We start from the raw sequence: 14,029 nt of genomic DNA, 5'->3' as shown, positions 1-14,029 counted from the left end.
CATGGTAGATGAAAGGAATGACCATTCCCATAGATGTAGGAATGGTGATTCCTACAAAAAGAACATACCAAGCAAGGGAATGGAATGAAGGTAGTAATCACCATTCCATTTCCACCTCCATTCCATCATACCAATCACCTCCTAAGGGGCTATTGCAACGACTAGACATTTGGAGTCTTGGAGAGGCAATGGTGGCAAACGCTTGCAGAGACGGCAACATTTAGGGTTTGGAAATAAGGCGGCGTCAAACATTTGGAGAAGAGTAATTCAAATTTTAGGGCTTGTGAATTTTGGGATGTAAATTTGTGGATTTAGGATTACTAAATTTGGGGGAGGGGGGAGTTTTGAAGTATTGTAAGAGGTAATATGAATTTTATTTCTCATTTTAAGGGTTAATGGCACCTAAATTACTCAACTATTTCGAAATTCTGGTTTGGGTACCATACTTCAATGTCTGTAAAGTAAAATACTAAAGTATTAATTTAATCTGATTTAGCAACTCCGTTCAATTTCCGGGGACTTAAGTGAGTACGTGGATGTCGGAGAATCCGATGTGGACTCTCCGGAGCTTAAATGAAACACAGTCGTTTCGGTCATTGTGATATGTCGTCGTTTTGAACAAATATGCGGGCAATGTAACGAATTGTTTCTTCTTTTAAAGGAAGGGAACCCTAATTTCTTCACATTTCCCCCTAACTTTTCTATGAAAACGTGGAATAGCGAATTTGGGGAGTCAATGTCGAGCTCTAGCTCATGTGGCGGCACCTTCAACGCAAGAGCAAGTCGATGGTTGGGGCGTCCTAAAATGTGTAAACATGGGTTGGCTTTGATGAGGACCTCGAACACTCCCTTGAATCCTCTGCGTCGTTTCTATTGCTGTAGTCGTCATGGGGTTAGTTCAATTGTGTTTTTTTCTTTCTCTCACTTTACCGCAACAAATATTACAGCAATTGTGTTTTTTGGTGGTATGTAGTCAAATGATGATTGTGGACTGTGGGAGTGGGTGGATCCAGAGTTGACGGAGCACTACAAAGGATGCATTGAAAACTTGAGAATGCAATTGAGTATGGCAGATGAGCAGCTGGGGCAGGCAACAATGTTGGGCACCTTCAACCGGGATAGATTTGACCACCGACAAGAGGAATTCCAGTCCACTATGGTGGAGCTTCAGTTAGTGAAAGCGAAGAACGAGGAACTTCAAGCTATTGTAGATGGTCAAGATTTGAAGCTTCGAATGTGCAAATGGTTTTTCTGCTTTGTTGTAGTGGTTGTTTCTTTTGTGTTCATGATTAAGTAACTATTGAAGTATGTAGTTGTAGTATTTTGAAGGCCTTCGAAGACTTAGTTTTGTAATAATTTTGTAATTTCTTGTATGGCCTATGATTAGTAAACCCTTGTTGTATCTTAGAAGACTTTAAATGTCTTCAGTTTGGTTGTTATTAGACTACTTATCCATTAACCCTAGTTTATATGTTACTTTCCTAGCTTACAATTCCTTCATTTTAACAAGCATAAATAATATTTAAGAGTGTGTAAACACTGCAAATATGAAGCACACAATTTGGAACCAAAAGCTAAATATTCAATTAGTGAAAGCCAGTAAGTGATATGATGAAGTTGAGTTACATAGAACCAGCTAAGCATCAAAGTATTTCAAGCTAATTTGTTGCTCAGTGCAGACAAAAACCCCAAAATAACCGGCTACTATGCCGCAAAATTTACAAAAACAACATGTTTGATTCACAAATCTTGGGTTGAGGCTCCTTCATTCCTACTTTCTTGAGTTTTTGCTACTCCGGTGACAACACTTTCTTGAGTTGTAGTCCCACCATCTTTGGTATTTGAATTTCTTGGCTTTTTGAGCTTTTGCAACAACATGGTTTTCTTGGATGAGGTTGAACCCTGAAAAATGTTAGATATTTTAGAAAAAGTTCACAAATGAAATGTTCAACTTTCCAGAAAACATAATTCAACAACTTACATGGTAGAACGAATTTCCAGTTGCCTCATTCACGTAAACACCAATCCCTTTAAGAGTTGCCCCTCTGCCTTTGTATTGAGTAGATCCACTTTTTTCCTTCATTTGAGAGTGTTGCTCAGATGCAGCCTTTTTCCTTTGCCCTCCCTTTTCCTTGCTTCCTTTTTTAGTTGCACCATCTTTTGAAGGCCTTCCTCTTTTCCGCTGTTGTATATGTAAACAAAGCAATTGTTAATCTATTCGACGAAGTCCTAACAAAGTAGTATATTATCGAAAGATGACAATGTACCTTATTAGGGTTCGGGTTTTCCAGGGCTGCATTAGTGCATTTCCTTTTGTTGTGCCCTGTCTGCTTGCAGTTGCTACACGACATCATAACTCCATATTTGGTCATCCTCCCTTCCTTCTCCTGAGGTGCTCGAACCCGTTTTTTCTTGGGACGTCCAGGCATTCTTGTTTTAGGTGGTGGTTTCACCAAATCACCCTTCACTTCAGGCCACATCTTGTTCCCAACAATGGGTTGGATACCAAATTCATACCCCGAAAGATAGGTAGCCACAGTGAAGTAATGAGAAACAAGATCAGCGGGATCAAAGATGAACGGATTTCCTCTAACATATGAATTACATGCTTACCCCTAGCATTTAAAATGTACCCATTGAAACATTCACTTATATTATTATCGACGCTATCACTTTTGGGTCCAGTGGATATGAATGCCTTACAGAATTTTTTGGTGTCCCTTGACAGGAAATCTTCATGCGCCGCGGCACTCTCTTGCTTCTGTTCCTGAAGTGCAGCCTTGAACTCCGCTTCATGGGTAGCATTCACAGCCCTAAAGAACAAATTCTTAAGCGTTTGGCCCTTGTGATCCTTCTTCCAATTCATGTATATATGTCGGGCGCAGTTCCGGTGTTCAGCTCCTGGAGCCAAAATGGCCACGACATTTTGCAATCCCTACATAGAATGAAAAAAAGTTAGATCGATGATTTGCAAGACAAATCTAAATTAGATGTATAAGAGTACCTTCTGTTGATCACTGACGAAGGTCCAACCACTGCCATCTTGGATATCCAAATCCTCCATAAAACATTTCAAAAACCAAGTCCAGCAGCCTTCATTCTCGGCCTCAACAACGGCCCAGGCAATCGGAAACATGCCATTGTTTCCGTCCTTGCCAGTTGCGCATAAGAGATGACCACCGAGATAGGTTTTCAAAAAACAGCCATCAATACCTATAACAGGCCGGCAACTGGTTTTGAACCCCTTTCTCAAGGCACTCAAACCCACATATAGTGCTTTAAATACACTATCTCCTTGAAGAAGAAGCTCATATCTGCCCTCCCCATCAACCCTTCTCAATTCAACAATATAGTTTTCCAGTTGCCCATAATGCTGCTCTATTGACCCTCTCACCAATTCTTGCGCAAGTCTCCTAGCCTTGTATAGCCTGTCTTTTGGTACCCTCACCTTGAACCTCTGTAGAATATCTGCCCCAAGATCTTTCACACCTAAATTGTATCTAACTCTATACACATTAACGTACCGTTTTGCAATCCACTGTGAACTCAGCAATTTATTACTCATTGCCTTAGGACAGTTATGGTCACCATGGTAACTTTTTATCATGAAGCTGCCATTACCCTGCATAGAGCTTGCAAAAACTTGCCAAGGGCAAGGAAGAGTACACTTTGCTAATAGCTTCTTCTTAGAAACAGCCCTAAAGCGAATGTATCTACCATTCTCAATTGCCCAAGTGGTTAAAGCCTCTCTACACTGCAAACCATCCTGAAAGTGCATACCTATGACAATTTCAAGTTTGAAAATCAGAATCACTCTCACCAGACACATATTCATGTGTTTCATTCTCATAATCAGACACATGTGTGTGCTCTATCTCGGCTTCAAACCCATCATTCACATTCATCAAATTGAAAACATTATCTGCTGTTTTTAATTTCTTCCTCAATTCAACATTTTCTTCATCAGAAATGTAGTCTAAATCACGAAGGCTAACTTCTGACAAATCAGTTTCACTAGGTTGGTAGTCTTTGTCACTACTCTCACCCCAACACTCCATATTTATAGCATCCTCAATCTCAGAGAAAATGGAATTGTCTAAATATCCCCAGTCATCTACATCTCAGGGATATTCACCCCCACCCTCCCCTTCACTGCCATCACCCTCAGTTTGACTACCCTCACAATTCCCCTCACTGCCATCAACCTCAGTCTGACTACCCTCACAATCCCCCTCACTGCCATCAACCTCAGTCTGGCTACCCTCACAATCCCACTCACCCTCCCCATCACTACCCTTAGCTTCACCTAAATTACCCTCTTTAACAGGCACATTTTCCTTAGGTTGTTCACTGTTATCAGTAACATATGTGGCTTTTACACCACCCTCAACACACACTGTCACTATCATCTGCTTACCCATTGTTGTTAACATATTCAAGACACCACTATCATCTATGATTACTTTATGTGTTTGAGTGGTAGGGATGCGATAATAAAGGTTTTCCTAGGAGACATACCCTAATTCTTTCACGTAATCAACGAGATCAAAGTACCCAAAAAGATCGGGGTCTAACCCTATTTTGGTGACAAACCCCCCCTCCCATATAATGTTGTTTTCCTTCTTTGTTTATGAAGTGACCACCATGGCATATATGCAAACCAAATTCAACACTGCACGAGATTCACACAGACAACAAAAAATCAAATAATGGAATTTCCAACATTTGTGCAGGCGAAACCTAAAAATCTAAATTAAAAAAATGCACATTAACCCAAAAAAAAAACAACTACAGTACAACCACAAGAACAGTAAACCATATCTACATTATTAAAGTCGAAGAAGGCGACAACACATACTTTCCAACAAATATAGTATAATATGAATAGGCGACAAAATATTCGACATAACTATAAAGGAATCAAAGAAGGTACCTTTTCGCCATTTTTAAGAGCTTGGGACCACTTCCTCACAAGTTTATAGACTTCTGCTTCGAAATACCCAAAACCTACCGCAATCTCAGATTTCCACTCACAATCTCAGATTTCCACTCAACAAGATTGTTGATTTTCCAGGCAATGGAAAGGTCAAAAACCATGAAACGATGGGAAGATGAGAGAATTTTTTTTGGGAGAAATAAAATGTATCTGTGAAGACAAGATTTTCGGGGTATTTGGCGCGCCTTTTCGATGGCCATCTGTGTAGGCGAAACGACGTCGTCCCAACATAATGACACTGGGACACCACACGGACGCTAACTGGGCACCAGCTGGCTTTAATTTGGACACGTATGCATATTTCCAATTTTGCCCTTGCCGGAAATTGAACGGAGTTGCTAAATCAAATTAAATTAATACTTTAGTATTTTACTTTACAGACATTGAAGTATGGTACCCAAACCAGAATTTCGAAATAGTTGAGTAATTTAGGTGCCATTAACCCTCATTTTAATGATTATAATTATAACTTTGAATATTAAGGGCAAAAATGTCAGAAAGATTAGTATCCACAGTTTTATGTACATGGATAAGTGGCATGGGCTAGAATGGACCATTAGCTCCCATATATATGTATTCTGGACCAATAACAATCACGCCTTACAATAAGCATACATATTATATTATAAGTATGATAAATAATATTATCCAATGAAATTTGAGCACTTCCTGTACATGTCATATCATCACAGGCATCCTTGTGAATCAAAGCTGTCAAACCGTGGGTGGGGACAGCCCGAGCCCATTGAGGAACCAAACCACAATGAGTCTAAAAAGGCATGGCCCGGGCCGACCTAAAATGGGGCTGGTTTAGGTCAGGGGGGCTGAGCAGATTTTGACAGCTTGTGATAAAAGCGAGGCAAGCACAAACATACACCATATTTGCATAAACCAGTTTCTAACCATGCCTTCACATTTCACAACATGAAACTATATGTGCACAGCCTATAAATAATCACTCATTTCAACCAGACATTCTTGTTTCCATTACGCCCACATCTACCTGCACTTAGTAACGATAAAAAAAAAAACGTATACAGTTTGCTACTCGACAACATAATTCATCACATAGATATGAGAATATCCACATTCCAGAGCACACACGGGCGCAATCAGATGATAAGTATGTACATTAAGACTTATTTAATGCAATGCAAACTGATAATGCGCCTGCATGTGATCTTAGTCCCTAGTACTGTTCTTAATCCACTCCAAATACTGGAGATTGCCACCGGTTATGGGCAAGGAAATCACCTCAGGCACCCTATGGAATAACAAAGGAAACATTAATTAAGAATACCGATTATAAATAGGATGCAGCTGATTAAAATTATGCTTAAGAGTCATTTTTATCAATCTGATAGCTTAACGGCAGAATTTGACAAGAAATAAGTATCTCTTACCAGTTATCTAAAGCAGAACATGTGCTACTATAGTTGAACACATTGTTAAAATATACCTATTTTTCTTACTAAAACAAGGAGACATAGTAGCTTTTCTTACTAAGATAGTTTTCATATCACATCAAGTAATGTGCAAGCCAATGACTCATTTCCCTAGATGTGTTGTTTATGAAGCATGTGTGTGCAATAAGCCTAGAAGATAATTGTATTTCTTTGTGAATCTGCTAATGCTGAATCATTTTTTACTTGTTTAACTTCTAAAGTCATGCTACCTTTAGACCAATCAGATTTCTTTTTCCAGTTTAGAGACTGATAAAGGAGCATCCTTCGGTGAGTTACTTTCTACTTTTGACATCTTTTCAGTACAATATTTGGAAATTTAGTTACCATTGCAATAACCGTAGCGCCAAAATGAATGTATACATGCAATGCAACATCAATGAGAATGACTTAATAATAGGATGAGAACAGGTAAAACAGCTAACATGTACTGCCAAGTAAATTACTGCACTTTTAAGAAGAAGAAAAAAACTTGAAGATCCAATAAAAAAAAGAAACTAAGAATTGAAGCATATTCTAAATGCTAATCTTTCAACTTCTAAATGACAAGTTTAAATAATTGGATGACCAGATCTTCTGAGAAAAACAGGACAACGTAAGTACTCACTCATATTCATGATTTGCCTTCACATGCTCAGTTAAAGCCTCTAGAAGAGATTCCCTGGTCTTGATTATAAGCAGCTCCTCAGAATCAGTTTGTATCTGTTTGCATGTGAAATAGAACAAAGACGTAAATTCTCTAAAACCATAACAGACTTTTACACAAAGTCAGTACCGGTGGCCTTATAGTATACTAAACCACCTGCCCTAGAGATACAAACACACGCACACAATCTAAACATTTTTACCTCTCCTTTCCACTCATAAACTGATTCAACACCTGCATCGAGGAAAAGAATGTTCAGTTTTAGTAGAGGCAGCAAATGGTCCAGTGGTGCCTGACAACGAATATCTGACTACATATTTCACTCAGAGGCCAGACCAGCCCATGGAATTATTAAAATGTATACAAGAATCAGTGCAAGTAAAAATGGGCTGTGCCAGCCAGGTAGGTCAGGTTCTTTTTGGGTCTCGATTTTGATGGCCTATCTAAGTAAACTATTTGTCCTTGAAAAAGAAGGTAAAACATTTGGGTTGGGCCAGAAATTGCCGGCTCTAACTCTAAGTATAATGTAAGAGCAGGCATTGCATGTTGAATGGGATCACTATGTAGATATCAAAGAACCATCTCTAATTCAGCAAACATGGAGATCACTTAGAAATTGATTGTTCAATTAACAAGGATTTCAAAAACAGAACTTTGAAAACACAATAAATTGCACAGGTAGCAGATTTTAGAACAGCGTGTCAAAGATAAGAAAAGTAAAAATATATATATATATATATATAGGGGCGCGCTCCAGTGAGACCCCCTATTTTTCGTGTAACATGAGTACAATGAATAAGACATATAATACTAATGAACAAAACGTATATCTAATGAACAAGATGTATATATTGATGAATTTTTTTAAACAAAAATTCGTAATGAATAAGACATATATACTGATGAACAAGGCTGTATATATTGATGAACAATGCAATATATAGTGATGAATAACAAAATTTAAAATATTCTGCTCCCTCCAGGATTCGAACCCTGCGAAAAAAAATCATCCTCCAAATACAATATCAGCCATAGGATTGATAAAATAAACGCACGAGATCGTGCCCTAGATCTCACTAAAATTAAGGGGTCTCATTGGAGCGGCCCCCTATATATATATATATATATATATATTCTTTAAAATTCTAGATTTTATTCCAAGATCAAGCAATGACAAGCATTGAAAACTGTTTACCCCAGAATGCAACAATTCCATGACTAGTTTAACATGCAAAAATAGTCATAGTTTTTCGAATAAATAAGTAGGCTGCCATAATATCAAATGCTAATAACAGCTAAACTACTAATGAGCTACTGCAAACTAACTCATAATCAAATCTCCATTCAAGATTAGAATCCTTGAGAGACTACCTATTCTTCAATATATACTGACAGTGTACTTCCATCTGTATTATATAGTATTTCCTAAATTGCAGAAGCCTGACCTGGTACTCGATTAACACATGCTGCGAGCCGCTCTTTGACTATGCTTTCAGCCAACTTTTTCCCTGCAAACAGATGGATACCCTATAAGTTTCTCTTTAACAGTTATGATGGCTCAATAACAGGTAAACATGTCAGAGAGAGATATCAAATGTAACCTTTAGATGTCAATTAAATTTATAGGTAAAAATGTTAACTAAATACAAACAAATGTCTCCTCCAAGTTTAAGAAAAAGGTAGTTTTAAACAGTCCCTATATCCAAGTCAACATATCTCAAACAAGGAAAGGGAAAACCATCACGAGTGGCTGAACCAAAGTAAAGAATTGACAGATATCGTGACAAATCCCAAAAGGTTCTCAAACAGCACTAAGAGGCATCATAAAAGAATCAAGATTAAGAATTTCAATATGGATAACTATGTTAAGACAAATTACACATTCAGAATGAGTTATTGAGTTAATTCCATTTAAATCTCCCTCTACTCTTGTTTAGTCTAAAGTATAATCTTTGCACCCTCAATTAACTAACACTCTTTGCACCCTCAGTTAGCAGGCTTTAAGCCTATACTCATTCTATTTCACTTTACTCCTATACTCCCACTATCTCACTTCACAACCTCGTGTTCTCCTAAGGGAAATAAATCTATGAATACTTTGAAGAAATTTGACAAAGAAATATTTGTTACTTTTATCTACTATATGTTCCAAGTACAAATTGATAATTCGTATTAATTTCATGGTGCTTGGATATTAAAATGTATAGTTCTAATTAAATCAGAAAATGAATGATGATTTTTTATTAACTAGTACATTCATAGACTCAACAGATAATGATTTTATTGCATAATAAGAATCGACTACATAACATATTTATAAGTTACTTAGTATTGATGAAATCACCCTAAGTGCATTGAAATTATTTTAAAATGAAAAAATGACCGTGAAGAACCAAATAAAGATGTCACAAAATGAAATACCATACTGATTGATTGTTCTGATGAGCTCAACACGGTTTCTATGAAATTAAATTTTGATTACTTATAATTTACGAGAAGAATTATATTAAACCTAAAAATAGCTTCACTTTTTTTTTTTCGTATTCAAAATAGTTAAAGAAATATCCAATTAGTAATGAGATATTTATTTGTAATATATGGTAAATTTAACAAGATTTCACTTGAATATACTTTATATTATAAGGATTTATGATAAGTAGAACTATCTAGTATGAACACAAACTTTCTATCACTTCAGTTTAAACATTAGCTTCCCTGAGATACTTCAATCTAAACTTAATGAACAGAACCAACGAAAAACACTAGCAAAATCGTGACAGTTCTATAAACTCAACATTTGTAACCACATAGGACCCGTGAAGTTCTATAAATTAAGCATGATAAAATATGAAACAGAAACAAACCCGCTTCCTTGTTCGGAACTGTAACATAGACAACAATGCTGGGCACAGTCGTCTTACTTGCTTCCATCCTTACAGTATGGAATTTCTTATTCTCAGACTGTGTACCAAATTTCGTCCTGTATTTATTAAGGAGCATAGACGTCAATCGTCACTTCTGGGAAAACACTCCATCGAACAAATTCAATCATCCAAGTATGCAGTGTGAAAGATACCGCAAGAGAGGGACAAAAGAGAGAGACTGAGCACACCCTGTTCTTGAAGATAGAGAAACGGTGCAGAGATTGGAGAAGCCCAAACTAAGAACACAGAAGGCACCCACCAGAGGGAGTCGCCGACGGACCACTGTGGAGGAGATAACGGATGAGAGTCTTAAAGCCATGAGTATTTGCAATTTTGGTTTGGCTTTATGGAGTTAAGTTTTACCTGATACCACAAGCATTTACTAAAACTTTTCAGACCCCCAAGTAAAGAAAGCCGACACCATTACTCTATCTAGTTTATGCAGATGAAAATTTCAAATTTGGAAGTAACCAAACCACTGCATTCAATTTAGTTTCATACATTTCGAAGTTTGGTATTCCTCATCTAAACGTAAATATTCCACTGCAAACGACTTACTCTCTCTAAATGATTCGCCTAAACCGGATTACAGAAAAGCGGACTAGCACAACCTAACCGAAACGAAAGGGATAAGCTTTCTACTTCATCTGAGGATTCTTATAATAAAAAAATGAATATAAAGCGCCATCAACAGCTCAAGGTTAATCAAGTAATGATTCAAAAGGCTATTTCTTGAATAATTAAAAGATAAAACTGTTGTGGAACCTAGGAATGTAATATTCGACTAATAAACTGTAATAATATGCTAACAAATCGAACTTGCGGCGCTTGCTAGGGAATCTAGCTCAAATTCAAGAGAGAGAGAATGATCGGGAAATGCCACTGATAAAAATCCGAAGTTATAAAACTGGCAATACCAGCAACACGAAAGTTACCTTATAGTCGGCGATGAGATTAGATTTGGTGCTGTGTAGGAGAATTGCGTAGAGAGGGGAAGAAAGTTGGGGAGTCCAATTCTCTACAAAACTTCACCCTTCTAAACTTATTCTTTCACTTCAGTACTCATTTTATTTTATTTTAGTAGAGTATATCCTATACTCCCTCCGTTCCTCTTTGGGGACGACACGAGTTTTAAGAAAAAATGGTAACGTGTATTGATAGTGGAGAAAAATAGAGTATGTTATAAGTAATTAGTATTGGGAGTGGTAAAAAAGTGAAAAAAGTGTTAAAATTAGTATTGTGAGTGGTGAAAAGTGAAAAGTGAAAAGTAAAAATAAATAAAGTATTATTAGTGGTGGGGTAGTTGTCCAAAAATGAAAAGAAAGAATGAGGAACTTATTTGGGGGACGTCCCAAAAAGGAAAAAGATGAACTTATTTCAGGGACGGGTGAAGTATAATTTAATTATAATTTTTAAGATCCTTATTTCACTCACACACGTTTAAAAGGTGTTTCACTAAGCTTATTATAAAAGATCTTATAAACTTTTAAAATTTATAAGATATTTTAAAAACTTGTAAGTTGTATAATTTCTTAAAAACTTATAAATTGTCAAAATATTTAAATAATTAAACTTGTTACTAGAGTGAGAACTTTTAATTAGACTGGGAATCTATATTAAAGGGAGAAAATTGAAAAGAGTGAAATTAAAATGATATATAATGAAAATAAAAAATTATAATTAAATTACTTTTGTAAAAAAATAAAGTGTTGCTTATAGATAATGAAAAAATAATTTGAGGTAAAGTAACTTTTTTTCTTTTGAGAGATTATAAGCTCTTACGGCTTATTCTTACAACTTATATATTCGTTAAGAATTTACTTTGCCAAAAACTTTGAATGAGCTTATAAGCTCAGTCAAACACGTTCTTACTGTTTCAAAGAGTTTATAAGCTCAACCAAACACATTCTTAATCAATTTCTTAAACTCGTGTCACCCTAAAATGAGTATTCATTTGGTGGATGGAGAGAATATTAATAAATTACTCCCTCCGTCCCAACGAAGATGCTACATATTTCAATTGGGCCGTCCCAACGAAGATGCTACATTTCTAAATATGAAAAAAAAATAAGGGATTTTAATTGCACAATTACAACTAATTAATCACTCTCTTATTACCTTCTCTATCCTACTTTATCACTTTATATTACATTCTCTCTCCTACTTTATCACTTTATTACATTTTCTTTCCTACTTTATCACTTTTATACTACACACTTAGCCCACGTTTGGTTGAGTGTTTTTAGAGGTTGGAAAGGGAATCAAGTAATTGAATCCATTACTTGTTGTTTGATTTGAGTAATGAGATAATCATTACCCTTACTTGAGGGTAATCCAATCACCCAATTTGTTACCCCTTAAAATAGAGAGGAAACAAAAGAAAGAGAATCCCTTACTAATGATTCATTTCCATTGTTAAACCAAACACTCAATAAAAGTAATGGTTATTGTTACCATTCCACTCCTTTATTTGATTTCATTCCCTTTCCATTCCTCTACTTGAACCAAACGAGCACTTAAAACACTAATCTACAACTCCTTAAATCCCGTGCCGAAAAGAGGGAGTATTACTCTCATCGTATATGAAAGAATTTCCTACTTTTTCTTTTTAGGATGTTCACAAAATAATTTTTTTACCTATTTTTGGACTATACCTCACCATTTCTAAATACTCCATTTATTTTATTTTTCACATTTTCACCACTCTCAATACTAATTACAACACTTTTTCACCAATTTCAATACACTTAATCATTTTTTCTTCATTCTCAATAAATTCAACATTTTTTTCTTAAAACTCGTGTCACTTCCTCATATATTTTTTTTTACGAATTGAGGGAGTATTTTTTTTAATAGGAGTATTATGAGTTAATTCTTTTTGAATTGGAATGCTACAATTAATTATTTTGAAATATTCCCTAAAAAAATCTCGACTAATGTAACATTAATTCAAAAATGAAAAAAGAATCTTTATACAAAATAATTTTTTTTTGAAAGAGTACAAAATAAATAACAGTAAAATCTCTTATTATATTTAATGTGCATACCTTTTTCTAATGAAAGATGAGGGAACAATTAAAATGGAACATTCAAGACGATTCTTTTTTATCAAAGGTATATTATATTTAATTAATGAGATTAAAATATCCAAAATTAATTAAATGTGCATACCTTTTTTTAATGAAAGATTAATAAAATTAATTAAATATAGTTACCACTATCCTTTTATCCCACTCAAAATACTTTTATCAACTTTCTTAATCTCTGCGTCATAATAAAAATGAGAGTTTATTTTGTGGACGGAGTGAGTAATGTATCATTCTCTCTCCTACTTTTGACAAATAGACTCTAAAAAAATTATAGTAATAAACTATTTATTTCTTAACAAAAATTATTTTCTCCATTTTTATTTCATTATAAATTATTTATTTCGTAATATACGTATCCGAATCTTATAACCTATTGAATTGAGACGGAGAAAGTTCAAATATATATCAAATCCGCATCATTTTATAGCCAAAATCCAAAAGAATTCAGAGCAAGAAAAATCCAATATGTTTTTTTTTTTTTTTTTTTAAATAAAAACTTGAAAATCGATCGATTTCTAAATTGACTTCTTCTTCCCCAATCATAATCTCTGATCCATCACATGAAATGCTTTTTAGTTACGACATTATTTGATAGAAATGGGATCATTCGTACATACCCAATCAATTATCATATTTGATGGAGTTGTATAGCCTAAAAATACCATGAATTTGGGCGGTCGTAATTTTTTTTGACTTGTTTTATTTATTTCGGCCGGATCGTATTTAGAATTTGATTATGATTGTATTCCTTATAAATAGCCGCATTTGTAATTGTATCGAAAAAGATATAAAGTATAATTCATGGTTTGACAGTACCTTCAACGTATTTTCCTAGAGACGAACTAATTAATTCTTGTATTTTTTTTTTCAATTGGTTTCTGTTTTAATCTATAACAATTTCATGTTCACTC

General features: G+C 35.3%; 3 protein-coding genes across 8 annotated transcripts; all 3 read right to left on the bottom strand.

The window, feature by feature from the left end:
• Positions 1-1,595: 1,595 nt before the first annotated feature.
• On the bottom strand, positions 1,596-3,396 carry LOC130986189 (uncharacterized). Its single transcript, XM_057909508.1, has 3 exons — positions 2,268-3,396; positions 1,982-2,182; positions 1,596-1,902 (listed from the first exon to the last, which is right to left on the bottom strand). Exons 1-3 carry the CDS (start codon positions 2,478-2,480, stop codon positions 1,741-1,743), a joined length of 576 nt encoding a protein of 191 aa, XP_057765491.1. The 5' UTR covers positions 2,481-3,396; the 3' UTR covers positions 1,596-1,740.
• LOC131008796 (uncharacterized) lies at positions 2,610-4,058 on the bottom strand. Its single transcript, XM_057935841.1, has 4 exons — positions 3,861-4,058; positions 3,005-3,766; positions 2,699-2,935; positions 2,610-2,615 (listed from the first exon to the last, which is right to left on the bottom strand). Exons 1-4 carry the CDS (start codon positions 4,056-4,058, stop codon positions 2,610-2,612), a joined length of 1,203 nt encoding a protein of 400 aa, XP_057791824.1.
• Positions 4,059-5,877: 1,819 nt separating this feature from the next.
• Positions 5,878-11,104, bottom strand: LOC130986198 (protein CutA, chloroplastic-like). Of its 6 annotated transcripts, none has more exons than XM_057909516.1 (7): positions 10,965-11,104; positions 10,182-10,392; positions 9,970-10,085; positions 8,551-8,613; positions 7,308-7,339; positions 7,067-7,161; positions 5,878-6,260 (listed from the first exon to the last, which is right to left on the bottom strand). In XM_057909516.1, the coding sequence occupies exons 2-7, from the start codon at positions 10,346-10,348 to the stop codon at positions 6,179-6,181; spliced, it is 555 nt and encodes a 184-aa protein (XP_057765499.1). In that variant the 5' UTR covers positions 10,349-10,392; positions 10,965-11,104; the 3' UTR covers positions 5,878-6,178. The 6 variants fall into 6 exon arrangements, with proteins under 6 accessions (XP_057765499.1, XP_057765524.1, XP_057765543.1 ...); XM_057909541.1 differs by having other exon boundaries at positions 10,218-10,392; XM_057909560.1 differs by having other exon boundaries at positions 10,218-10,311; positions 10,393-11,036.
• Positions 11,105-14,029: the final 2,925 nt, after the last annotated feature.

The sequence above is a fragment of the Salvia miltiorrhiza genome, chromosome 1 (assembly GCF_028751815.1).
Source record: "Salvia miltiorrhiza cultivar Shanhuang (shh) chromosome 1, IMPLAD_Smil_shh, whole genome shotgun sequence".
NCBI classification, from domain to species: Eukaryota; Viridiplantae; Streptophyta; class Magnoliopsida; order Lamiales; family Lamiaceae; genus Salvia; species Salvia miltiorrhiza.
Note: the sequence above shows the minus strand (reverse complement) of the source record. Positions and strands in the feature narration are given on the sequence as shown.

Coding starts and splice junctions, on each gene's coding strand:
- LOC130986189 (XM_057909508.1), bottom strand. CDS start 2,480: ATGTGGCCTGAAGTGAAGGGTGATTTGGTGAAACCACCACCTAAAACA. Junction 2,183..2,267: donor AAAACCCGAACCCTAATAAG/GTACATTGTCAT, acceptor CATATACAACAG/CGGAAAAGAGGAAGGCCTTC. Junction 1,903..1,981: donor CTGGAAATTCGTTCTACCAT/GTAAGTTGTTGA, acceptor AACATTTTTCAG/GGTTCAACCTCATCCAAGAA.
- LOC131008796 (XM_057935841.1), bottom strand. CDS start 4,058: ATGGAGTGTTGGGGTGAGAGTAGTGACAAAGACTACCAACCTAGTGAA. Junction 3,767..3,860: donor CCGAGATAGAGCACACACAT/GTGTCTGATTAT, acceptor ATGCACTTTCAG/GATGGTTTGCAGTGTAGAGA. Junction 2,936..3,004: donor TCGTCAGTGATCAACAGAAG/GTACTCTTATAC, acceptor CATTCTATGTAG/GGATTGCAAAATGTCGTGGC.
- LOC130986198 (XM_057909516.1), bottom strand. CDS start 10,348: ATGGCTTTAAGACTCTCATCCGTTATCTCCTCCACAGTGGTCCGTCGG. Junction 7,340..8,550: donor ATGTGTTAATCGAGTACCAG/GTCAGGCTTCTG, acceptor TCCTCGATGCAG/GTGTTGAATCAGTTTATGAG. Junction 7,162..7,307: donor TTTATGAGTGGAAAGGAGAG/GTAAAAATGTTT, acceptor ACATGCAAACAG/ATACAAACTGATTCTGAGGA.